The sequence below is a fragment of the Anolis sagrei genome, chromosome 2, assembly GCF_037176765.1.
Source record: "Anolis sagrei isolate rAnoSag1 chromosome 2, rAnoSag1.mat, whole genome shotgun sequence".
Lineage (NCBI taxonomy): Eukaryota > Metazoa > Chordata > Lepidosauria > Squamata > Dactyloidae > Anolis > Anolis sagrei.
Window position 1 is genome coordinate 279,161,938 of NC_090022.1, and position 27,427 is coordinate 279,189,364.

General features: G+C 37.1%; 1 protein-coding gene across 4 annotated transcripts in view; it reads right to left on the bottom strand.

The window, feature by feature from the left end:
- Positions 1–27,427, bottom strand: part of NIPBL (NIPBL cohesin loading factor) — a 149,219-nt gene that overhangs the window by 90,171 nt on the left and 31,621 nt on the right. For all 4 annotated transcript variants that reach the window (XM_060761405.2, XM_060761401.2, XM_060761402.2 and 1 more), the window contains exons 2-4: positions 4,058–4,201; positions 2,963–3,128; positions 790–920 (exon numbers count right to left, since the gene is read on the bottom strand). In XM_060761405.2, the coding sequence (XP_060617388.2) occupies positions 790–920; positions 2,963–3,128; positions 4,058–4,121 (361 nt within the window). In that variant the 5' untranslated portion in view covers positions 4,122–4,201. The remainder of the gene's footprint in view (positions 1–789; positions 921–2,962; positions 3,129–4,057; positions 4,202–27,427) is intronic.

Below are 27,427 nucleotides of genomic sequence, written 5' to 3' on the forward strand. Positions count from 1 at the left end.
TTAAGAATTAAAATATTAATCCATGACAATTTCCCTTCATTCATTTAAGAAAACAATTGTTCAATTCAAATAGTGTATCAAATAACTGGTGTGAATTAACCACAATTTAAACTTCTACACTCAGCCTTAATTTAGAGTTGCCAATCTTCGGACACTCCCATCTACTCAAAGCTCCCACTTCTTCGATGTAGTGGTCAACAGAGACAGAGCAATGGCTATGACTATATATCTGTCAATCCTGATAACCCACCAAAAATGTTTGGTCAAATAGGATTTGATCTGAACAGAGCCTATATCTGAGCAACACTGACTCTACATAAAACACTGTGCCCTATTTACCATTGCTAGGGCCATCTAAAATAGGCATATGAACTGCTGAAATGGCAAATCAACACTTACATATTTAAGGCTCAAGATAAATCTGAATTGACTCTACAATCACTTAACATTTGATTGGGGTCAAAAGCATGTTAGGCATGATGCACTGATATAAAAATAAATAGTTTTTGATATAGTCTGTATCAATGGTTTCCAAACTTTGGTATTCCAGGTGTTTTGGACTTCAACTCACAAAAGTCATAGTCAGTTTGGCCGACAGATTCAAAGACCAAATTTGAGAATCACTTTATGTCCTACAGTGAGTGACCAATATATACCTTCGGTTGTAATCTTTTTTTTTTTAAAGAATTTGATGCTGTATCTACAACTCATTTAGAGTCACAGTGAAAAGAAACATAGATGAGTATTATCTTACTTAGAAATAATAATAAAATGAATAAAAACTCTCACCACTTTGTACCCCATATCTGTTTTGCATGCTTTTCTCCCTGAAAACATTAGGATTCCTTGCCAGGATAGCCTGCAGCAAAACTGGTATATCACCTTCAGGATCATCACTGCCAAGATTATCTTTCAGTTCTCTAATAGCAAAAATATAAGCACATAGGAATTAGTGAGTATGTTTTAAAAGAAATCATAAATTACCAAGAAAACTTTGTATTAATGAATGGAAGACAGAAAATATATTGTTCTTAACTCAAATGCATCCTGTTACAACTCACACTTCTGTGACAGTGAAAGATGAGGTGTACAGGTTGTTCGCACCTATAAACATTGCATTATAGGATCATATTCAAACGGTTGATACAGAAGTATTGTATATACCCAACCAATGCTGGCCTACCCAACCAATGCTGATTCTTGGCGTGCTTGGAATATCAATGGCAATAACAACCATCTAATTTGTGCAGCAACTTCAATATTTCTCCAATTATCCAACAAGTAGGTTTGCCCTTTTGATTCTTTTAACAGTTTGTCTGATTTCCTATTAAAATAATTTGAGCTCTGTACTATCCTTAGGGCCCTTATCCTCAAACTGGGTTCTTGGTTAGCAATAAGTACAACCACCTTGGCTTCTGCTAGTAGTAGGTGTCTTAATTGCTCACTTAGTTGATTATAAGATCCATAAGCAACAATCTTACAGAATTTTCAATAAGATTGCTGGGATCAAAGCTTAACACTCATTCCAATGTAGGGGGTACTAACAGATGGATTCTGATTTCTTTCCAACTTGGTTTAAGCTTTTAAAACATAGTAGGATTGTAGTCTGTAAAGTGAAAATAATTTTCAGAGGCAATAAAAATAACAAAAGGACTTTGGAAACCATGACTCAAGCCACATACTCATTGTTAGTCCACATTAGGATTGCGCCTTTCTTTCTGTTTCCTAAGTAACCGATTTCTTCCCTTATGCTCTATCTAGCACCAAAAAAAAATATCAATCACGTAAGACAGGCCTGCACATCCTACAGCCCTCAGGAGGGGCTTCTCTTTTGCTGGCCCATGCGAAAGGCCGACCGGCAAAAGAGAAGCCCAGGCCCTTTGTCAGACTTCTCGCCTGCTGTGTAGCTCTTGCCAGCAGGTGTGCGGGTGGGCAAAGCCATTCCCACAGAAATGATGTAAGGCTGGGGAAGGGGCAAGGCTTCTTCCTTCATAGGGAGGAGCAGTGGTCCACAGAAGGGGTGGCTTTTTTGGCCCTTTACAAGGGCAAAGTTGTACAGGCATGATTTAGGTCAGTGGTTATCAACCTGTGGGTCCCCAGTTGTTTTGGCTTTCAACTCCTAGAAATCTTACAGCTGGTAAACTGGCTGGGATTTCTTGGAGTTGAAGATCAAAACACCTGGGGACCCACAGGCTGAGAACCACTGATCTAGGAGGTAGTAAACTGACAACATTAACAGGATGTACTTAAATGAAGACTCTTACAGGCTTTGCATTTACACTTCATCTCATCAGTCCAAAGACTGATGCATTAAAATATATAAGTATTCAAAGTTTTAAGCCCATTAAAAATATATATTTGATACTCTGAAACTATTTTCTAGAATGCTAAATTTGAAATATATTGTTCATATCTGGCTCAGAACCATACTAAACAACATAATAAATGTACCTCCATTTATACATAATAACAACAACAACAACAACACTTCTCACCTTCGTAATATATGTATATGTACTGTGTATGTATGTATACAAGTATATGTACTGTGGTCAGGGCGATCACAGTACATATACTTGGCAAACATTCAATGCAGTTTTGTATAGACAATACACAGACAGGATGTGGTTTGTTGCGTTTCACTGTCCAGCTGTTTCTGATGCCATGGAAGGTTGGGCTTGAGTCCAGGGGCTGCTGTTGCTCTATCCTCTATGACGAAGAGCCACCAGGACTTCCTCCTTCCTTTCGGTTGATAGATCTTACAACTGCTGACGATTTACCAACAGTGCTAAACCTCTGGCCCCAGCTCATGCACTCTAGCTGATCATGTGCAAGTATCTATCATAGAATCCTAAATCATGCTCAGTTGAAAGAATTCAAAAGCTTCTATAACCCTTTTCTATCTGTACATCCATGATTACATATTCCAACATTCATTTCTGAGGTGATTTTAAATACATACATGTGATCTGTTGACACCTGGTTGAGGCTGTGTACAAGTTGTGAAACCAGATTTTCATCCCTACAGGCCAAAAGGCAGTTCACCTCCTCTGCAATTCGTCCATTGAAGAGTAGGCTTTTTGTAGTTGTAGCGGGTAAAGGTGATGGAAGAGGCAGCTGGTTTAAAACTATTTTTATAAGCATAAAGAAAAAAAGCGAATTATTCCACAAAAAATAACTCCTAAGAATACAAGACACCCGCACTCATACTTAGTCCTACTGGCAGTGATGTGCAGACAATGATTAAGAGCATGTCCAAGGACAGTGTCCACAACAATGATAGTTATTACCAATACCTGCTGAAACTTTCAATCCATGACATATTTAATAATAATAATAATTTTATTCTTATATCCCCCCACCATCTCCCCAAAGGGACTTGAAGTAGCTTACAGATGGCACAAAGTGCCTAAAAACCAGCATAAAAGTGAACACAATATAAAATATAATAAACACATATAAAACACCAATTCAGACTCAATCAAGCTGTGATCCTCTAGCCGTGGTGGTAAATTTACATACCAAACCATTTTGTTATTTAATTTTATAATTTTTCCAGACTGAACACTGACTTTACTGTAAACAGCCAAATGGCAGAATACTAATTTCCATATTTAAGCTTCCAGCACAATTCCATCTATATGTATTTTAAGCTATTTCACTTCCCTGCTTTTCACAACTGGGAGACAAACAGCATAAAATAAATGTTCAAGTACAGATGTGTATGCACACATAAGCATAGTCTATATGTGAAACACAGCAACATCTGTTGAGGACAAGAGTAATTCTTGATGTAGTTCCCTCTTCTATATAAGAAAAACCAAGTAATTTGTTGTGCAGAAGAATTCAGGTTATCTACAGAGTTCCAATCGGCTATCTCTTCATAAAGTTTACAAGGTTTTTTTCTGTCAGGAACCAGGTCTCTCATGGCCCAAATGTATTTTATTTAAGAGAAAACAAATGCTCCATCTATTATTCTGTCTGGTAACGTATGCCAAGAGGAAGAGAGAATTTAATAATATTTTAATTGACCTATAATTTCACAAATAATACTTACGGTCTGTGAGACTAGCAATCCCTGCAAGAGTCGTGATGGGAACATGAGGCATATCCCCATTCATCCTGAAGTGCTGGGACGGTAGTGCCTACACACAGATTTCAGTTCGGGTGCCAGCTATCATTACTTCCCATCTCCCAAGCACTGGAATAATAAAAGAAAGACAACACTTTTCAAAGTCTGCAAAAAATCCCTAAGTAGCACAGGGCTTTTCCTTGAACGTTATTATACTGAAATATTGTGTAAAATAAAGTTATAGTAAAAAAATTATTGTTTATTCATTTCATCCATATAATAAAAACAAGCAACAACCTTGGATACAAACAAACACATTATGTTCATAACACTAAGTAATTTTTTGCTATTATTACACATACAATCTAAATTTGTCCACAAGAGGGCGCATTGCATATTAGACCATAGTTACACAGCAGAAATAATTCTTGCATTACTTGTGTGAACTTTTGTGTGCAACAAGTGAACTATGTAGAAGATGTAATCCAACATTCAAAGAAATATCAGATGGAAAGGAACATCAGAATTTTTAAAAATCTTCTGTAAATGTTAAACTAAATGATTTCAGATAGCAAACAAAAAGTAAATTGTTACTGACATAAACCAAATTTAAAGATTAACATTCAAAGATTTCTGCAACAAGCATTCACTCTGATTGGCTGCTACAGCAGCACACACTGTCTTGCAAACTAATGAAGGACAAGTTATTTATCTATTACTGCAGTTCTTCCAGTGGTCACCTGTGTATTCACAATTGGATCACCTGCATCTTGAAACCTTCTAGAGTTATTAGTTTTGGCAGTAGCCCTACCCACTCCCTGTGAACTATTCCAGCATGTTTCTTGACGAACTCCTCAATTCCCAGGACACCAAACATGAAGCTAAGGATCTAGAGAGGCAGGATACGTTGAAGGGAGGGTGGGTGGAGCTGTGTGAACTCACAAATGACCATTTGAAAAGCCGATAGGTGCAAGTCAGTAGCAGGAATCTGTAGGAATGTTGAAAAATTGGTATCTTGATTCATACTGAAGGCAAACATGATATTCAGAAGATGTCTGGCCTAAGGACAACTTCGTCCCTATTAAAACAGGTTGATTCACTTAAAAGGCACAGAACTAACTAGCCCTTCTAGGTAAAGTGACTGCAATACGCAACACTGACTTCCAGGTGAGCAGTCCTAAGTCAAATGATGCCTTAAGCTCAAATGGTCTCTTAGATAGTTGATAAAGGACCAGCTCCAAACTCCACTGAGTAGTGGCTTCAACCACAGGTCAGTATAGATTTTTATATGCTTTTAGGAATGTTTTGACAAATAAAAGTGCCATGAGACAGCTGACAATACTTGATGGAAGATAATGACAACCCTTTGGCAGACAAGTAGACTAAAAAGTCCCAACACATATGCAGTTGGAGCCCCCTTTGGCAACAGTTCCTAAGCGAGAAGAATTCAAAGAACTAAGCCCACTTATAATCATGCAATTGCAAAGTAGATCGTTACAGAAGCTGAAAGAGGATTTCAAAAGATGACCCTCCAGGCCATACATTTGATAGTCTACAGGTCTTGATGTCTCAATTTCCCCACATGGATTGTTAAGGAGATCTGGGATGCAATGGCACCTTCCGATACTAATCCTTCCGATACTGACCCTGGAAGAGATACATCAAATAGGCAAACACCTGGGCACCAGAATGAGTAGTATGCCATCTAGCCCTGTTTTTTTAGATCTCTGCAATCATCTTGGTTATAAGGGGAACAGCATTCCAGACTATTTAGTCTGTAATTCAAGTGTCTTAGCCATCAAGATCATCAAGTCAAAGAATCAGATGGGAAACTTAACCTCAATCACAACCTTCTGGGCCAACAACAACAGAACCAAACACTTAAGAGTGGCCACCCGGATTAGGGAATTTTGCTCAGAAAGATATAGACATCCTGAAAGAAACCAGCAAAGTCATAAGCCTGAAAGGCAGGAATGTCCAGCACCACTTACAATACCTTAGACCAGGGGTTCTCAAAACTTTTTCAGCCATTTCAGCTTTTTGAAGCAAAGGTTTATTGTGAAACCCCAAGAAATGTTTATATATTATATTACATTATGTTATATTATACATAATGTATATATAGCAGACATGGGCAAACGTTTTGATCAACATAACCTTAACAGTATTTCAGTGGAAGACCCCAGGGTCCATTTAGTCCAACCCCCTTTTGCCATGCAGGAAAAACACAATGATAGCACCCACTGTGTGGTGGAAGGGTAATAGGGTTTTGGAAGCAAGCAACATAAGGGGGAGAGGATCTGGGTGGTGAGGAAAGGCGAGGAAAAATGCTTTTGGTGGCAAGGGAGGCGTGGTGAGGGGAAGGAGCAGGAAAGAAGAGGGAAAGCTTGGGGGGGGAGAAGAAGGGAACCGCTGAGCCTCTCAGAATACTCACACTTTGAGAACCACTGCCTTAGATAAGTCACAGTCCAAATGTGACTTGTGACCAAAGAAATCTAGCCCAAATCAAGTAAAAAAAACAAAAACACCAAAGCCCGAGCCTGAGAGAGGTTTTGCCTTTTAGTGAGAAGGGCCTTCCTTTGTGCAATTTCTTCCTTTCCAGGCGCACATGAATTCCCTTGCTCCCTCCCTGGTGACGGCAAAGTGGCCACCACTGCCATGTTCGCTTGGAGGGGGAGGAGCAAGAAAGAGGAGATAAAGCTGATGCTGCTGCACACACTTGTGGGAGAAGGAGGCGCAAGGAGGAGGTAAAGCCCCCGCTGCATGCGCTTGGAGAGGGAGGGGGGATGGGAGCACAGACTTATGTTATGGCTTTTACATGCCATTTATATTAATTCACACAAACACTTTCTATCCATCTGCCACTGGCCCAGCCAGTCTGTCAAATTTTAAAATGCAATATGGCCCCTGTGTAAATGTTTGCCCGTACCTGCTGTAGAAGGTTCCAAAAGATGCACTGCACAGGTAAATGATTTGTGTGAGTCACAGAGACCACAAAGAAGAAAGGACAGTTATACTAGCTGAGCAGATTATTCAAAACGTTGCAGCCATGAAACCAAGAATAGCATGCTAAAATTTATCTTATCTAAGATCCAACTGTAACCTCAATGGCTTAGTTTCACTCTCTCCCATCCACAAGAGCAGGGGTCCTTAAACTTTTTAAACAGAGGGCCAGGTCACAGTCCCTCAAATAGTTGGAGGGCCGAATTATAATTTGAAAAAAGCATGAATGAATTCCTATGCACACTGCACATATCTTATTTGTAGTGCAAAAAATACCACTTAAAAACAATATAATAATTAAAATGAACAATTTTAAGAAATATAAACTTATTAGTATTTCAATGGGAAGTATGGGCTTGCTTTTGGTTGATGAGATAGGATTGTTGTTGTGTGCTTTCAAGACGTTTCAGACTTAGTTTGACCGTGAGCGAGAGCCGGGTAAATGACCTTGAAGGGCCGCATTCAGCCCTCGGGCCATTGTTTGAGGACCCCTGCACAAGAGTATAGCAAATTAAACTTCTTAGATGGCTTTTAAAAAATAGTTTCATAGAATCCTGTTTGGAAATTTCAGACAGAACCTAATTTCTGATATCCATCACATAGAGGAAAAAACTTATGACTATGTACAGCAGAAATGATATTTATACTTTTCTCCAATACAGGGGTCCTCAAACTAAGGCCCGGGGGCCGGATACGGTCCTCCAAGGTCATTTACCCGGCCCTCGCTCAGGGTCAACCTAAGTCTGAAACGACTTGAAAGCACACAACAACAACAACAATCCCATCTCATCAGCCAAAAGCAAGTCCACACTTCCCAATGAAATACTAATAAGTTTATATTTGTTAAAATTGTTCTTTATTTTAATTATTGTATTGCATTTAAGTGTTTTTTGCACTACAAGATATGATATGTGCAGTGTGCATAGGAATTGATTCATGTTTTTTTCAAATTATAATCCGGCCCTCCAACAGTTTGAGGGACTGTGACCTGGCCTTTGGTTTAAAAAGTTTGTGGACCCCTGCTCCAATACATATGTTTTACATCACTTATATAATCCTACTTCAGATGTTATTCTAATAAATGTATGTTTAATATGTTTTATAAAATCTAAATTTTAAAATGTTTTATAAAAGAAATTTAGCAGATTTATTAACTGTAAGACCTATTTTTAAGATTTTAAACAAGTAAGTTTTATTTTTTAAGATTTTAAACAAGTAAGCTTACAGATTTTGCAGAAACCTAGATAAAACTGAGAAACCTGCATAAAATTAAATCAAGTACTAATAACAGTTTTAGTTTTAGTTTTTGTTATTTACCTAAATGTTTAAGGTACTTCAAACATGTCACCACAATCCATAGTGTGAATATCTTGTCAAGGAATTTTAAAAATCACTATCTTGTTATTTCATATTTGATTTACTTATTTATTCAATTTACATTCTACCTTTCCCCCCAATAATGGGACTAGTTCATATTAGTCTTTTTCAAACCATTGGCCAACAGCTATTTTAAAGTCACTCCTATATCAAATCTAAAACATTTGGAGCGCACCAGGTTTCAGGTTGTGTGATCATATAAACTCACAAACATAAACAAAATAACACAAAGTCACTAATGCACATAAAAGGCAATGTTAATCACTTAAGCTAAGTTGCAGGACCAGGATCAAGATCACACACACTCTCTCCCCTTGCAGCTCATGCTATATCTGAAGGTCTTAATGACACTGTTCGTATGAATGCAATAACAAAACATGTACAGTGATACCTTGACTTAAAGAGTTGAATTTGTTTCATGACCAAGCTCTTAAGCTCTTATCACAAAGTGAAATTTCCCATTAAAATGCTATTAATCCTTTCCACCCCCAAAATGCCCACCATTTTTGTTATGTGTTTTTTAAAAAGAAAATGTACTTTATAAATAACAAATAATGTATAAATGAACATTCGCTTGAAACAATAAAAAAGAAAGATCAACTTTAAAATGGTAGCAGCACAAAGTTGTGACAAGGAAGCACAAAGCACAAAGTGATAAGCCTAAAACACGATTTTCTTCATACTGTACTCATTCTAGGCTCACTCTCATGTTCTCTCGCCTCTCTCTCTTCATGAAGCTAAACATATCAGGAAAAAAAACCACACAAAATCTATTAACCCAAAGTTCCTCAAAGCGACCAAGAGTAAAGCGGACAGCAATCTCCCAAAGCGGACAAGAGCAAAGAAGACAGCAATTTCCCAAAGCAGACAAGAGAACAAGGGATGAAGCACAGAGGCTATTCCCTTGAAGCCCTAAAGACATGTACTCTCACACTAACACGCTCCCCTTGGTGCTAGCTTTTTATTCAAAACTCTGCTCTCATGTCAAAGCAAAACCTGGGCTGAACAACAGCTTTTAACTCAAAATGTTCTTAAGTTGGGATGCTTTTAAGTAGATACTCCACTGTACAATTAAATGAACCATTCTAATGGGTAGGAGAGTTGAAGTGGATAGAATTCAATTTTATATATAGTGATACCTTGGCTTACGAGTGGCGCAGCTGGCTGAGTGTCAACTGCATTAAGATCACTCTGACCAAAAGGTCATGAGTTCGAAGCCAGCCTGGGTTGGAGTGGGTTTCCAACCAATTGTGTAGCCTGTTGTCGACCTTTGCAACCCAAAAGACAGTTGCATCTGTCAATTAGGAAAATTAGGTACCACCTTAAAGTGTGGGGAGGCTAAATTACCTAATTTATGAGACCATAAAAAGACTCCAGCAAGCACTCCAGCAAAAAGCATGCGGGGAATGCGGAAGTACTTCATCAGTGTCGCAGATGGATGATGAAAGCGACAGCTCCCCTGGCAGCCAGAAAAAGTTAAATAGCCTCTGTCTATGTCTGTATATGTTGTATGTCAAAATTGGCACTGAATGTTTGCCATATATGTGTACACTGTAATCCGCCCTGAGTCCCCTGTGGGGTGAGAAGGGCGGAATATAAAAGCTGTAAATAAATAAAAATCAATAATAATTTGTTCTGTGACCGAGCACTTAACTCAAGATTGTTCTTATGCCAATCAAAAACTTAGAAGTTGGTTCGCTTGTAAGTCAAATGTTTCACTGTATTACAAATAAATTCGGGGGGGGGAGGGGGATTAAAAAATGAATCCGTGTTGGAAGTTGTCCCATTGCTTCAATTTCCCTTGCACTCAAATTTCATTTATGAACAATATATAAAATGAAATAAGGTTTTTGTAGAATTATAGTATTTTTAAAAATAAAACCTGTCTCACAGTAACAATATTTAAGAAAAATGGTTGAGGGAATTAAACAAATGGGACTGCGTTTCATCAAATATATTTTCTAATGAATTCTAGAACAAAACTAAGTATAAACAGAATTTGGATGAATTCGATTTGCATCTATGACCAGTATTAAAAATCTGTTCACATCTCATTAAAAAATTTATGTATACCCTATACAATTATTAAATGGGAAGTGGGAGTGTATCTATTATGCCTCAATTTTGGAACATAATATTTGTGGCAAATTACAGATAAAATTATAAACATGGGATAGAAACAAAAAGGACAAAGCAAACAATAGTGTTTATGCTATTAACAGGATTGTTGGGTAATTGCCATGGGTTGGAAAACTCTAGAGATTTAACTAAAAAGTTGCTATGTATGTGGCAAATAACCATAGAAGGAAATCTATGTATTAGCTGAAGTTCATGTGAGAAAGATTCAGTGTTCATACAATATTGTGAGGAAATATACACTCTTCCATGTACGATTTGTGAGCTGCCAAATACAGAAGAAAATATTTTAAATAAACCTCCTTCTGCCAATAATCGGATTTAATCATGACGTAATTTGTTTCTTTTGTGTGATCATTTTTCTTTCTTTTTTTTTTCATTCTTGTATTTTGTATATGGGTCCTCTATAACAAAAATGGATAAATACCTTTTAAAAGGGCCTGAAGTACCACAGACTCTTTCTTTGATTGTTTTGTCTAATTGACATTAATCCTAACAGAGGCAGTATTCATTCAAAAAATTATCACTAGAATGATAGTAATAGTGAGAAATGCAAATGTTAACATCAACTGCAAGCAATCCATTTGCACTGTTACAATACAAGGTTTAACAGATTACAGCCTAGAATATTTTGAAGTAGTTAATTTACTAAACAGAATAACAAAAGGGAGTGGGTTTTTTGTCTAGGAACTTAGGCCAACTCCTTTTATAAGGCAAGGAGACATATGACTGCATGAAGAAGTCAAATTGAACCTAAATCCCAACATACATATACACAAAAACACAGAAACTTTCTTTTAGTTCATTACTGAAGCAAAACAGAATCTCTTATCACAAAAAGCAGCAAGTAATTAAAAGTAACAAATTGAACTTGAATGTGGTAAGCAAGGGATTTACCTATTCCTCTGTTCTAGAGGGACAAGAGATTTTTCACAACCAGACTTTTAGAATAAACAAGGAAGCATCTATGATTTGCTTACATCTACCTGGACCACAAGCACAACTGATTCTATCAGAAAAGAGCAAAGGAGAATAAATTGAATTATGAGGTCCTCAGCCACTTCAGATTTAAATCACAATGCACTCTTGAATTCATCCCATAGGTAACACAGAGTAATTTCTTTAGGATCAGTGTTACATAATGTCTATATAGTATTTTAGACAGCAATCTGGCTGATGCATTTACAATTATAGCTTCTGAGACGTGTTCAAACATGGCTCCATTCCAATCTAATCAGGAAGATACCAGTACAGGAGCTTTTGTAACTATTCCTGTACAGGAAAAATCAGAGTTAGTTGACTGGTCAAAGCTGAACCAGAGCACTCCAAGTTTGCACATCCAATGACAAATATGAATCCACAAATATTCCACAAAGCTACACACCTACAGAAGCAGTGCAGAACAAGCTGTTTATCCATCAGTCCAAAGAATCTCTTTCTCAGAGACTACAATGGACTCAAACAATGATGGATCTGGACCAAATTTGGCACGAATATTCCATATGCCCAAATATGAACACAGATGGAGTTTGGGGGAAATAGACTTTGGCATTTGGGAGTTGTAGTTACTGGTTTATAGTTCACCTACAATCAAAGACCATTCTGAATGAACCCCACAAACGACAGAATCAGGGCAAACTTCCCACACTGAACTTCCATGACCAACAGAAAATACTTAAGGCCATCCAGTCCAACTCCCTTCATCAGGGCAAGAAAACGTAATCAAAACCTTCCTGACAGAGAGCCATCCAGCCATATATATATATTAGGGCTGTGCGGTTTCGTTCGTTAATTTCGTAATTCGTTAATAATTCGTATTTAAAGTGGTTTACGATCCGATATTGAACGATTCAGGAGCAACTAAAAATCGAAACGAATTTTTAAAATTTATTTTGTAATAGTTTCGTAATAGTTTCGTAATAGTTTCGTTATTATTTCCGTATGTCTGGTGCAAGTTTTATAGTTGTTGTTTTATCAGTGATAAAAAAAATAAATTATCACACCAACAGTCAACAACAGAGGGAGAAGGAAGCTTCAGAAGTTCCCCCTGTCCCATTTGGAGGGTTTTTTAGCGTATTGCGTAATCACGTCCGCCATTAACGAATCAATTCGTTATTTGTTTCGAAATTGTTTCGTAATTTCCGAAATTTCGTAAATATCGAACTTTTTTAAAGAAAAATTTCGGAATTCTTTTAAATAACGAAACGCAACCCCCCCCCCAAAAAACGAATCGAGTTTAGAAACATTTTTTTCCGTGGTTGCACAGCCCTAATATATATATATATATATATATATATATATATATATATATATATGATTCACACACAGAGAGATAAAGTATTATAGATTTGAAAGGGACTCCTAAACATGGACAATGATATGTTGCATGTTCCAGAGTAGGCAAGCCAGACAATCTCTACGTCAACACTATCAAAGAAACATCAAGAAATACTGTTTACCCACAAGCATAAAGACATTACATATATTAGAAACCAGCACTTTCTAATTACTTTATTTTCCATATCACCAGACTAGGCCACAGCAACGCATGGCAGGGGACCGCTAGTAGGATATATTGTGCTCCTTCATCGATCTGATACCACCAAGTATCTGAGGACAGTCTCTGGGGATAGTTCCCCCATTCTCTAAAACCTTTCAAGCACAGTACAATGATGGCCATATTTATTGTCAGTTAATGATAATCAAGAGAACCTTGCTAGCCACTGTGGCTAATACTTACTCAAATCCTATATGAATGTGGCAATTTACTTGAGAATAAATCCTACTGGTACTTATTTCAGAATTCTGGCAGTACCCAAGTTATGAAAAAGATAGGTTTTGGAGGTTTGTTCTTAATTTGTATTTGTTTGTAAGTCAAAAGAGGTGCATGTTTTACATTTAACTCTAGCCAAATATCTATTTATTAGAGGTGTGCATTTTTTCATTAGTCCTCGTAAGTCATATGAAATTTGTTAAATTCGTACTTAAGAGATGATATCTAACACGTGGGTGTGGCCTGCGCCAAAAGTTAAGAATTGAAATTTACTCAATACTTCTTCATTTGCATTTTGTAAATCTTGGAAGCCTCCCAAAGTTAGTTTTATTCTTGATAGAAGGAAGAAAAGCCAAGGCTGCATTACCTCTTTAAATTAATGGGCTCTCGCCATTAGGAGAGGGAAAAATCCCTAAAATCAATGGATATATTAACATTTCTGAAAGTCAGGGGAATTATCCCCTGTTATCTTGTGTCATTTTATAGAAAATTCAAGGAGATTGCTCTTGTTTTTTTAATGTTTTTTTATTTTAAAAAAACTTTGAAATTTCCCCCAAAAATTGTGGATATGTGAAACATTATGAAACTTGATGGGCTAACACTGGTAAACGTGTTCTACCATTATAGCAAGTTTCACCACAATAGCTACAGAAATGAGGGCGAAAGGAGCCCTTGAAGTTTCCCCACTTGCAACACTGTTATAACGAAAAAGTAACGAAATTTCGTTACTCTCATTATACTACCAAAATTTTCACTTTAGAAATATTTTAGAAATAAAACACCAATGCCACCTAATTTTGTAATGACTTTTAAAACAAGTTTTTTATCAATCACACATACATACTATATATCTATCTGTTTTGCTGTCTGTGCCCCATTCAGAGGATTTCACCTCACTTTCTGTCCCTGTGATAATTGGATTTTGAAAAATTTAGCTTGTTGTGGAAACAAAGATTGGCAATAAAATTTCAATAGACACCCTTTTCCCATGATAACTCTTTCAGGAGTGAATTTCTCTTCCTAGAGGTAGATTTCTCTCACTTTTTGTTGTCTCACCTCTATTCTTAACTATTAGTCATTTGAAGTTGGATGTTTGCAACTCGGTGACTTTCTGTAGATAAGTACAAGGATTGTAGACTTATAATCTAGGGGCTATTGCCACAGCTTTATACAGTTACTTGTGTCTAGAACTGTTAACGATGGATCCTTCCATTCTGCCCTTTATCCGAGGATCTGACCCCAGATTGTCTGCTTTAAACTGGAATATATGAGTCCCCATTGCCAGATAATATGGGATAAACAGATAATCTGGGATCAGATCCTAGAGTATAGGAGCAGTGTGGAAGGGCCCTATTTTATGACACTCAGCCACAAAGTTGAATGACTAGAATACAAATGGAAAAATATTCATACCAAAAACTATCAAACACATGACAACATACTTTTATGAGGTTGACAAAGACATTTTACTTTGTTTCATCAAGAACTCTTCAGGTGCAAATCAACAGAGCTATTTTCCCCCAAATAAAAATTTTCTCTCACACAAAACAACTTAATAGTGAGTTTAGTGCGTGTAATAATTACCAATGAAGCCCATTCCACCTACACTGGATTAAAAATACTATCAATACAGTTATGAAAATATACTTGCGTACCTATTAACACCATCTTCTGATAATATAATAAATGCAAATAGCTATATGAATCTTCACGACTATAACCTTCCAAAAATCTCTTCATCTTAACATTTAAGACAATCCATGTCATTGACTAAAAAAGAGGGAGGAGTAGACCGTATTCAAGTAGTCTTTTTTTTTACAGACAATTAAGGACCTAGATCAAAAATTATGTTGGAATTATTTACATATCAATATTAAAATGTAATTGCAATGCATCCGCTTATAAATACCCAATCTACGTAAAGAGAGCAGCAGTCTCAGGTTTTCCTCTTGAGAAATAATGTATTTCTCAAGAAAGAACTCAGAAAATACTTAATATACAAATACAATTGAAACCGGAATGTTTCCTATTGGGCATAATAGACATGTGTTTAGGAAAAAATAAAGACATATTTTTAAACTATTTAGTGACAGCTGCCAGAATAATCTACACACCAAATTGGAGAACGGAAGAAGTAACATCAATTGGTCAATGGATAAACTTACTCAGATACTAGTAAACCACCAAGGTAGTGTCCAAAAAACAACGGATTGGTCACAATTCAAAGATTATTTGAAAGAAGATAAAATAAAATGATAATATAGTTCAAGGAAAGACAAAAACTTTCCACATGGAAGATGGGCAAAGAGGGCAAGCAGAAACCAACAAGAAATAAACCAAAGATTTTCTAACCATGATGAAGAAGATTGGAGTTCAAACAAAAATCCCTTTCCTCTTTCTTTTCCCCCTTTCCTCATTTAACCCATATTCCTAGAAAGTAGCAATCCTTAGTGTGATGTGCCCCCCCCCCCGGTGTGTGTGTGTGTGTGTGTGTATATATATATATATATATATATATATATATATATATTCTCCACATAGGTGATAGTTGTCTTCTATATTACCCTTCAAACATCATTCCTATCCCTCTTTTCCTATTTTATGAATGCTTTTATCAATAAAAACTATTTTAAAAAGAAAACATGATGTATTTCTTTGATTCTAAGATACCATTGATTCTAAGACACTTGGTAATCTCAGAACCACCAACAGAAAAAAAAGCCCATATATATGGGGCATCCGCAATTCTTCTAAGACACTTGGTAATCTCAGAACCACCAACAGAAAAAAAAGCCCATATATATGGGGCATCCGCAATTCTAAGACACACTCCATTTTTAGAAATGTTTATATGGGAGAAAATGTGCCTTAGTATCGAAGAAATACAGTAGTTATTTCATGAATTTGTTAAGGGTGCATAGGAAGAAGAAATAGTTTTTTTGGTATTCTCAATCATACCCATCATTTTGATTTATAATTACAAGAATCATAAGTGCCTTTAAAAAAAACCATGCTCAGTAGGTAGAGGACTGATAAAGGACTACTAAAAGCTCAATTTATAAACAATGGAGAAACCGACATGCTATAAAAATAGCAGGAAAATGTGCTTGTGTATATTTAACAGAAAGGGATTAATCTGATCCAAAGTCAAATGGTTTTTATCTTTAGCCAAACATTAAAAAAATCACATCAAGATACACAAACTCAGATCCTTCAGATGAAGAGTCCTGTGGATGATTCCTATATAGAATTATATTTAAAAGACACAAAACACATATATCAATTTCTTTCTCGGGTTTGGCTACTTTTCTACATTTGCCAACCCAACTTCCTTCAACTTACAAGACCTTAAATAAATGTCAGTTACATTATACACTATAACCTCACTGCAAGTGTTACTACAATGAACTAAACCAATGCCCTCTGGTGGCCACACAGGGTGAAGAACATGACATATATAGAAGACAGTGCTCTACAAATATTTGTAAAGAAATTTATTTGAAAGAAAAAAAATGATTTGCTGTGTTCTTGAAGATATTCAAAACATTACAGCATTATTTATTTCAATGCTCTCCAAATTATGTGTCAAGTAAAACTTACTGCAGGCTCAGGTGGGGGGAAAACGCTATAAATTAATTTCAAAAACTGTAGGAAGATCTGAAGAAATTAAGTCTAGCACTGTCATTCAACTCATTAAAAAAAAAGAACAGTAAGATAAAAATCATGTTTAGATAATTGTAGTTTATATTTATAGATCTCTTAAATTCTATGGAGAAAGTTGTAGGAAAAAAATCTATACGACCAAGTAGTACTGAAATGTTTGGAGAAATAGCTTTATCCCATCTAAACAACTGAATGAAATATGCCTGTGTATCAGGACTCTTTCGTAAAACACAAATTAAAAATAATGACAAACTGATTCAACTTATGCAATGGATATATCTGAGTTTCACTTTATAATTTTTACAATGAAGATTACTCTTACTGCATTTAGAGCATAGTGGCTAGGTTACATGAGTATTGTTAAATAAACAGAAGTTTTTGGTTTTTTTGTTGTGTAAGGAGCAATTTGAGAAACTGCAAGTCACTTCTGGTGTGAGAGAATTGGCCGTCTGCAAGGACGTGCCCAAGGGACGCCCGGATGATTAGATGTTTTTATCATCCTTGTGGGAGGCTTCTCTCATGTCCCCGCATGAGAAGCTGGAGTTGATAGAGGGAGCTCATCCGCCTCTCCCTGAATTCGAACCTGCGACCTGTCGGTCTTCAGTCCTGCCGGCACAGGCGTTTAACCCACTGCATCACTGGGGGTTCCTTTGTGCTTATTGAAAGCAGCCTTCTGAAACCCACAAATTCTACCCCAACCCCGCTACTACAGTCCCTCCTATATCATAAAGTAGTAATAGTGTATTCCTTGATTTTTAAGAGTGGCTTGGGGGATTGTACAGCAGAGTGCAATAGGGATGAATCATGAAACCACACTGCCCAAACAAAGTTTTGCCCTTGTTTCTTTGAATCATCTCCAGTGTAAGAATTCCATTATTTATTATTCTAGTCACAAACATAGTACAGGTAGTCTGCAAGTTGCAAACATCCAACTTACATATGACTCTCAGTTAAGAACAGGAAGTGACAGGAACCCTACCCCTAGGAAGGGAAATCATGGGAAAACAGTGTCTCAGGTGAAGCCTTATCAGCAATTCTTGTTTCCACAATAAGCAATTTTTTTCAAAATCCAATTTTCACAGGGACAGAAAATAAGATGAAATCTTCTGAACAGGGACATAGACAACAAAGTGTGGCTGGAGCTACATTTGTACCTCTTTTGACTTATAAACAAATTCAACTTAAGAACAAACCTACAGAACCTATTTTGTCTGTAACTTGGGGACTGTATGTATATATTTTACTCTGTATCAAAGTCTACAGAATATACATTTATTCTGAAAGGTTTTAAGTTTATTTAGGTTTTTTTCATATTATCTAAAATGTTGAATGACAATAAACATTTGTCTTGATTTTCTGGTTTATTAAAATAAATAATGAAACCAAGTAATGTATCTGAACATTATGTCATCTTTAAAAGTTAGAACAAATACTTATTACTTACACACCACAGTTTTAACACATAAATACGGAACAGTCCAAACGTGTCAGGTAACTATGGATTTTCACAGGACTGGATGAAACTCGATCTGAATCTGGTTTATAGGGAAAGTGCAAAATACTGTTTTGACAGTTCAGCTCTACAGCAATTAGTTTGACTGCTTTACATGAGTTCAAGGGAAGATAGAGTTTGCAAGTCTCCAAAATCTTGTCTGGCATTATGTCTGAAGTGACTCTTTCAAGATATGCTTTATGCCAATATATTTGCTTCTATCACATAACTAACGCTAGTGTGAATTTGCCATAAAGCTTAACCAAAAATGTAATCCCGCTTCCAAAAGTGGTACGGGAAAAACTTGAAAACGAGAGCCAATGTAACCAGTACTTTTTGTTCCAGTCATTCCAGATTAGTATTGTAATTTCTCGCAATAAATATTGAAGGCTTAACACTAGAAATCTATTGACACCTGGTGAGAAGTGAGAAAGCGTATTTTTTCTGAGTTTAGAAATGTTGTCCTTTATCTTCTACAATATCATTCAATTATCTAAGTCATTGATTATTTAACCTGTATGTAGTACACTGACCCCCTGGGGGAGTACAATGTCCCAACAGCAGATCTGCAGCTGCTATGCCCAACTGGTTTTATGAGCAGCGGCACAATGTTCACCTTCAGTGCTGTAGCGACTATTGGCTACTCAAAATGGGAATTCAACTTAAAGTCTATATATTTCTAGATTTTAAATGGTACTGAAATGCTTTTAATGTAAGATGTTTTGAGTCATCTTGTGGAAAGAAAAACTGGGGTATAAACAGAAGGAGAAGGAGGAGAAGAAGAAGTAGTAGTAGTGGTGGTGGAGTGGTGGTGGAGGAAGAAGTGTATGAGAGTGGAAGAGAGAAGACAGAGAATAGGTAAGGGATGTTGCTCAGTTGCTGCCTTGTGGCCGCTTCACAGCCTGGCTGCATCATTGTCAATAATATTTTATTGCTATTTCTTCCTTTCCAATCTGTGGTTAGTTAAATCCATGGATCTTGAAACCGTGGATACAGTGGGCCCACTGTATTATCTTATTCTTTCTTCAGAATTTGGTAATGGTTTTATTTTATTATTTGCAAGACAAATTAATACTTATTTCATTAAAGAAATATTATTCTGACTTTCATAACTATCTCAATGATTATGGCTTCCAAATTTGACAATATTCGCATTGCAAGGCCTGTACTTTGTGCTGGTATACAATTAACTATACCAGAAGCACACCATGTATAACATATAAAATTGTAGAACACAATTGCCTTTCTTAGGATGGTCACAGAATCCTAAACTATCATTGTATACAGAATTTTTATCTTTTATTCAAGTCTCCCCTGGTCAACAGAACATTTACAAAACCATATACAGAGTTCCCTCGCTACTTCGCGGTTTGCTTATTGCAGACTCATCGTTTTGCGGGTTTTTCCTCCCCCCCCCCCACGGTGGGGGGGAACCCATGAAACGGCAAGCTCCTCGCTCCTTCCTCGGAGTCCCCTTGCCACCATTGACAGCACTGGCAGGCTGGGCTGAGACCTGGGCTGAGGCCTCAGCCCAGCCTGGCAGTGCTGTCAATGGCACCCAAGGGGCCTTCGAGGTGGGGAGCAGCAGAGGCGGTGAAAAGGAGGCCACTGCAAAGTAGGGATGCTCTGTCCACTTGGCAGCGGCCTCCTCCTCCTCGCCGCCTCTGCTGCTCCCTGCCGCGGAGGCCCCTTGGGCTCCGTTGAGGCCTTAGACCACACTGGGCTGATGCCTTAGACCTCAGTCCAGCCCAGCCTGAGAACTCGGAGGCAGCGATGAGGAGGCTGCTGCCGAGTGAGCAGAGCGTCCCTACTTCATGGATTTTCACTTATCGCAGGTGGTCCTGGAAGTGAGGGAACACTGTACTTTCAGAACAGATCTTCCAAATCTCTCTTCCAGCTAAACAGTGGTATTTCAGTAAGAGCATTTCTGGATGTTATCTGTCAATGTTAAACAGAACTTCTACTCCAATTTCTTGAAGTGATATGATTATTAAAGTGTTATTTTGAAAATGAACTCTATGGCAATTTAGTCATAACTCTAAGCTATGATCTGGAATTAAAAGAAGAAAGCTATCTCTTTCTTTCCTTCTCTCCCAATTAAAACATCAAATCCAGTTATACTCTGCCCAGATCAAATATGACTAAGCATAATGCCGAATTAAATGTCTCAAATAGCATAAAGGAAAAGAACAGATATATGTGGCTAAAATAAAGAAATGATAGGTGAAATAATTGCAAGGCTCGAAAGCAAGTAATTTTTTTTTGTTGAAATAGTAAGTAAGAGTACAGAATTAAGAAAGAGTACCACATGTTAAGATGAAAAAGGTGAATATTTCAGCAGCAGGGTGCTGGACAGAGGTAAAGCACTCCAACAAATCTAACAAAGAAAACAAAACTAATTGAAAATGGAGATGACTCAAGAGATTTGTTTGATTAAAATATTGAGGAAGAGACGTATTACTTCAATAGTGTAAAAAGAAGTGACAAAATGTAGCAACCAACTGAATATAAATAAGAAAAGTGAGGTGGCAAAGGCTTTCGGTCTGGTCATCAGAGATTATCTTGTCAACAGATAAATACAGTGTTGTAAGGAGATGAAGGACTGTGGTGAAGTGAAAGATTTTCAGCTATAGACATTTCAAATTCTATCCAGAAGTTTTCTACCTCAGATGGAAGACTGTTTAAGAGGAATAATGAACTCTTTGCACAGTGCACAGAGTTAAATATTAGAATCTCCGTAGACAAGAAATAAAAGGGATAAGAGAACAATTATCAAAGTAGAAAAAGAATGTGAACACAGAATCACAGAGACCTAGAACACAAAGAAAAGAATACAACAACAGTGTGTGACTAAGGCATCAGACAAACACAAATTACTATACAGAGATAGAATCATACAATTATGAAAGTATAGAGTTGTAAGAAACCACAAGAACTACCCAGTCTAAATCTTTGTAAAGAGGAATACAAAATCAAAGCACTCTTGACAGATGACCACCTAGCCTCTGTTTAGAAGAAGGAGATTCCACAGCACTCCAAGACAGTGCATTTCTCATGATTGAGATGTTTAAATTCATAGTCAGAATATCTCCAAATTTTCTGAGGAGATTTTTAGTATGAACGCAGAGGATGCTTGGGGGGGGGGGGGACACATAGAATCAGGAGGAATGCTTTTCAAACAATAACTGGAGTTGCAGGAAGCGGTCAAGAGAATGTTTCATTTTAAAAAGAGGAAACTGCTATGTTTGAATTTAGAGAGGGAACTAGACAACTGATTATATGAACAGAAGGAATAGTATAGTATAGGGAGACTGCAAGTATGCATCATGTAGAGCTGCTATCAAGGGGACACATGTAGAAATTACACAATGCTAATAAAATAGGTTACACATTTTGACTATGAATCTAAAGAAATTATCCTTTCATACTGTGGGCAAACCAGACATTACCCATCCTATATTCACTGGGTTTCATTTTTTTCTGCCTTACATTGAAATTACTTCGTTTGTTAGTTTGCTCTGCAATTTGTTATGGTCATTCTGAATTCTGATCCTGTCTTCAGGGTTATTTAGCCATTCCTCCTAATTTCATCAGCACTACCTCTATTCCATCATCTGAGTCATTTATAAAGATGTTGAACAACACCAGGTCCAAGACGGAACCCTGTGGCATCCCACTAGTCACTTCTTTGAGATGAAAAAAGCCATTGGTATGCATGCTTCAGTTGAATCACCCCGAGTCCCTTTGGGGAGAGGGGTCAGGATATCAGAGTTTGAATCACAACTCAGCTGTGGAAACTCACGGAATCTTGGGCAAGACACACTCTCCCAACCACAGGGAAAATCAAAGTCAAATGCCTTCTGAACAAACCTTGCCAAGAAAAAGTTGTAGTTGGGTTGCCATAAGTCAGATGCAACTTGAAGCCAACGAGCAGCAACAACAATTTATATAGACACTTATACAAAAGCATTCATATTATTCTATTACTTGCATTGTATGTATCTAGAACCTAGTCTGAAGGGGCATTTCAATGAAAGGAAGGAAAGAAAGAATTTTATAAGTTTATTTCTCTGTAAGTTAGCATACTTTTTTTTAAAAAAAATGTTATTGGAGAAGAAAACGGGAAAAATGTTTGTCCTCACCCTTTTCAGTCTATGGATTCCTACTGACGTTGTCTTCATAAGGAGGCATAATCAAAAAAAGATTTTAATTTTGAACCCTTCTGTAACATTTCCCATGAAATTATAGCCTCAGCTGCCTGTTTTCCTAGTGGGTTGGGCATCCTTACAATTCACAGGCATTGCACCTGTTTTGAAGGCTCTTTTGAACTGTGAGAGCAATCTGCCCCCTTGTGGCAGAGGAATCAAGCCTGCTCAAGATAAACAGAACAGATAAACTACACTACAACACTGAAGTGTACATTTCTAGCAAATGAGTAAAAGGGAAAAGAACTAAGTGAGAAGAAACAAGAATAAGCCAGATAAGACAGAAACTGGGTAGGAATGCCTGTATCCAAGATATAGTTGAAGGCGGGGAAAGAATACATAGGAAGAACAGAATGAACTATTTTCTGGTTATTTTGTAGAATCCAAGATATTGTACAATATAATAAAAAGACGAAAAGAGGATGAGAAAACCAAAACCTATTCAGTTCAATACATGACTACAATCCAAAACAAACCAGGAATAAGCTCTTTGAACAACCTACATCTCTTGCAACTATGTATTACGTATCTCTATAAAATGCAGGGAAAACTACTGAAACAAACAAGTGCCTTAGAAACCACTATTCAAAGTATCATGTTTAGGAACTTTCACAGGAGTTAGCATTACTTATTTTGACATGTATCCAGAACTAAATTTAGAAGACAGAGGACCAAATTAGAACAATTTGCTATTTACAGCAACATTAATACATTCTTTTCATATATTTTTACACAAGAAGATCTATAAAATTAGTTAAGAGAATGGTAAGACCTTAAAGAACAATGAGACAATTTAAACTCTGGCCATTACAAAATTTCAGTTGCAAATATTTAACTTAATTTCACTTCCTATTAAGCCAGTGATTCTCAACCTATGAAGATGTTTTGGTCTTCAATTCCCAGAAATCCTAACAGCTGGTAAACTGTTTGGGATTTGTGGGAGTTGTAGGCCAAAACACCTGGGGACCCACAGGTTAAGAACCGCTGTATTGAGCAAACACTTGACTTAAAAATTATCAAGATTTACCAATATTTACAAAATAAATTTCAATGTGAAGAAAATGTATTACTCTGAATTCAAAATATGCTATGCTGGGTTAGGTCATTGTGCACATCCGATGAGAGATGGTCAACCAGGGACCTCATCACACTAGGGAATGAATCCACTTTAAATCCGGTTGCTGCCTCCTGCAGAATTTTGGGGTTTTAAGTTTAGGGATAAGCCTTTAACAGACTTATCCCAGACAGTTATCAGGAGCAAACTGTAGGCAGAAACGGGATTTAAAGTGGATTCATTCTCTAATGTGATAGAGTAAGCTATAAAGTTCATGGAGTCACCAAAAATCAAGGCAACTTGAAGGCACATGCATGCACACACAGTACTTCATTCTCCCCTCCTGCAGAAGCATAGGGAGATGCATACAGTGGGGTTCCAGGCTTCAGTAAGTGGTTCAATGGCGGCTTAGTCCAAGCTGCATTGATTACTCATTCCACCCCTCCTGCCAAAGAGCTGGACTGCTGCATGAATGTGCACAGACTTCGGGGCACAGTTGGCAGTCACAACAATAGTTCATCGGCCTCCTCCATCTGAAATGAGGAACTGCTGTGTGAATGATAGTATTTGCAGGACACATCACCAACTGTATATTCTTCATGTTCCCCCTTGTCTGGGGAGCTACCCAGTTACCTACTTTACAAGCCCAAGGAGCCCTCCAGGAAGCCTTGCACCCACCTCCACTGTGTTCATACCCTTTCCACTTTCATTGGATTCTTGCACCCCTGTTACTGTCAGCTTATTGGTTGCAAACATTATGAAGATATGATAAAATTCTCTGTGTATTTATGAGATTGGAAGGTAAGAATGTCTTCCATGGCAATTTAATTGATATACATAGGCTCAAACCACTGGACGCATGTAACCAAAATAGTTTAAAAGGCCACTTAACTAAAGCAGAACAAAAACTGGACAAGGAGTTTACATGTGCTTACACACAACCTTTGGCTACGTAGAGTCATCTTGAGACAATCCAGACAGCTGTTGTTTATTTAGCCACTACCAGACATGTAGTGCGGGGGGGGGGGGGGGCGGCTTGAGGGGATTGAGCCTCCCTCCCACCGAAATTCTCAGGGTGGTCCGTGAGAAGGCCTTACTGGTACATTATTTAAACTGTTACGTTTATTCATACCATGATCTGATCACCATGCTCAATATATTCCATATGCATGGGGGTATTGGGACAACGATACAAAAGGTTTGCTAGGGTAGATCCTCCCTCACTCAGAAATACGAGGGGTATTTTTTAAGTAAGGTCCATTTGAACATAAGTACACAACGAAAGTTTATTTCAAAAAAGTAAATTTATTTTCAGAAAGTACATACTTCACTCTATTTTTCGACACAGTTGCCAAGTTTGTTCAAACACTTATCATACCTCTGAACCAATTTTAAAATACCCTCTTCATAAAAACTTGCCGCCTGCTTCGATAACCAAAAGTTCACTGTACTCAAAGAAGGGCGACCAGAGTGGTCCTCATCATGGACGTTGTCACGGCCATCTTTATTTATTTATTTATTTATTTATTTATTTACTCTACTTGTATACCACAGTTTCTCAGCCCGACAGGCGACTCAACGCGGTTTACAGAAAGGGTAAAAAGTCAATCAAACGATATATAATTTAAAAACCATTAAAAGCATAGTATACAAACCATTAAAAGCATAGAAATCCCGTTTCTGCCTACAGTTTGCTCCTGATAACTGTCTGGGATGAGTCTGTTAAAGGCTCATCCCTAAACTTAAAACCCCATCTTTGAATTGTCGTACCCACTTACACACTTTGCTTTCACTCATAACAGTATCACCGTACACTTCACAAATCTGTCGATGAAATTCTGCAGCAGGCACGTTCCTTGCTGACAAAAACCGTATCACTGAGCGAACCTCACATGTGGCGGGTGAGTTGATAGTCTTAAACATTTTTAAAGCACAGAATAGAACCGTACAGGTTAGCTACAGAGCGGAAACTGAGCACAGTTGTTCCCAAGGCATGCCGGTACACGACGCATGCGCTCGTTGCGGTATGCGCGCGAACTACTAGTGTCTACAACAAAACGGACCTTACTTAAAAAATACCCCTCATATATCAGCTCTTAGTTCAGTGGATGCATGAATACTAATACTGCAGGAAGTTAACAAGGCAACTATTCCGAACATAAGCTATTTCACTTTCTACATTTGTTCTCTTCTTAACATGCAGAACAGTTTAAGGCCTTAACCAGTTAGTACCAAATGGTTATCGGGAACAAACTGTGGGCAGAAATTACAGCTATGTGGAATTTAGCAAGTTACGCAATGTGTCATGCAAGTCCCTCATAGGTCAATGAGAGTATTCGTGATTTACTTTCATTGTAACAAACAATAGGACATTCAGACACATCTCCTCAAAAAATCTCTACTACATAAACAAACAAACAAAAAAAGGTTTTCACCACTAACCGTATTTTCTACATTTTTCTTCAAGTGCAAGCACAATTGCTTAAACAAGATTGTTCCCGGAAAATAGCCATAATAGTCTCTTTTAAGCAAAAACAAGGAGTATAGTTCAACTTTTAAAACCAACAAGCTTTATTTGGCATTAATCTTCACAATCTACTACACCCTACTCTGGCACATGCCATCTGATGAAGTGGGCTGTGATACAAAATAAAACATATCAAACTAGATTGTTACAAATAACTGGAATGAATGTGAGAACTTGGTTCTTTCATACCAGTTTTGCTGACATTGATGCCTCTACATCTTGGACACCCAAGATTTTGGAACTCATGCCTATGTTCTACATGCATAAAGCTTATTTACATCAACCACATGCAGACAGCAGCTAATAATGTACTTTATTCACCCTGTCTCCTACTAAGCTCATCATTTTACGTATCACTAAGAGTCATCAAGAAGAGGAAACTTAGAAGACAAAATAAAGAATTTTTAGAATATTCATTTCAAGACCAGACTCTTATTGGAACTAATTGCCAAGAAGCATATTCTCAGACTTCTTTCAAGTTCCTATAAACAAAATTCCAAAATTGTGAAGCATAATACACACACACACAAAACATGTCATTCTATTATGTATAATTACAAACAAAGATGCCCTTTGTATGGCGAAGATATCCATTCATACTTATAATCTTAGCACTAAATGGAATTTCAACAGACTGCAAATTTTCAAAGACAGAGTATTTCCACTATGGTTTCATAATTATTCCAAAATATTTAGTTGTTTTTAGCTATTTGGATGACATTTCCCCAACAATTAGATCCCTGAAATGCCCTTACATTTTGTGTCAGCTGAAGCCTTTTTAGCATAAAGAAGATTTTTTTTATTCACCTAGATTTAGTTGTCATCATTCTATGCTTATTTAATCTCAGCAAAAAAGTATTTTCTATTTTGATATTATTGGGCTTCATTCAATTGCTTAACTGCTGAGAATTTTCATCACTCTTTCTATAAGCAGCTGTCAGAAATGTGAAAATTAAAAGATGTAATATGAAGTTCCACCTAAGGAACTTTTCTTACCCTGAACCTACCATTCCCATAATTAGCAAAATTAAAATTATATCAAATGAAGTTAGAGTAGCTGAGATTCTCAGAACCAGAAAGTAGCATATGCCTTCCTTCCTTATAGTACCTTGAATAACCAGTCAG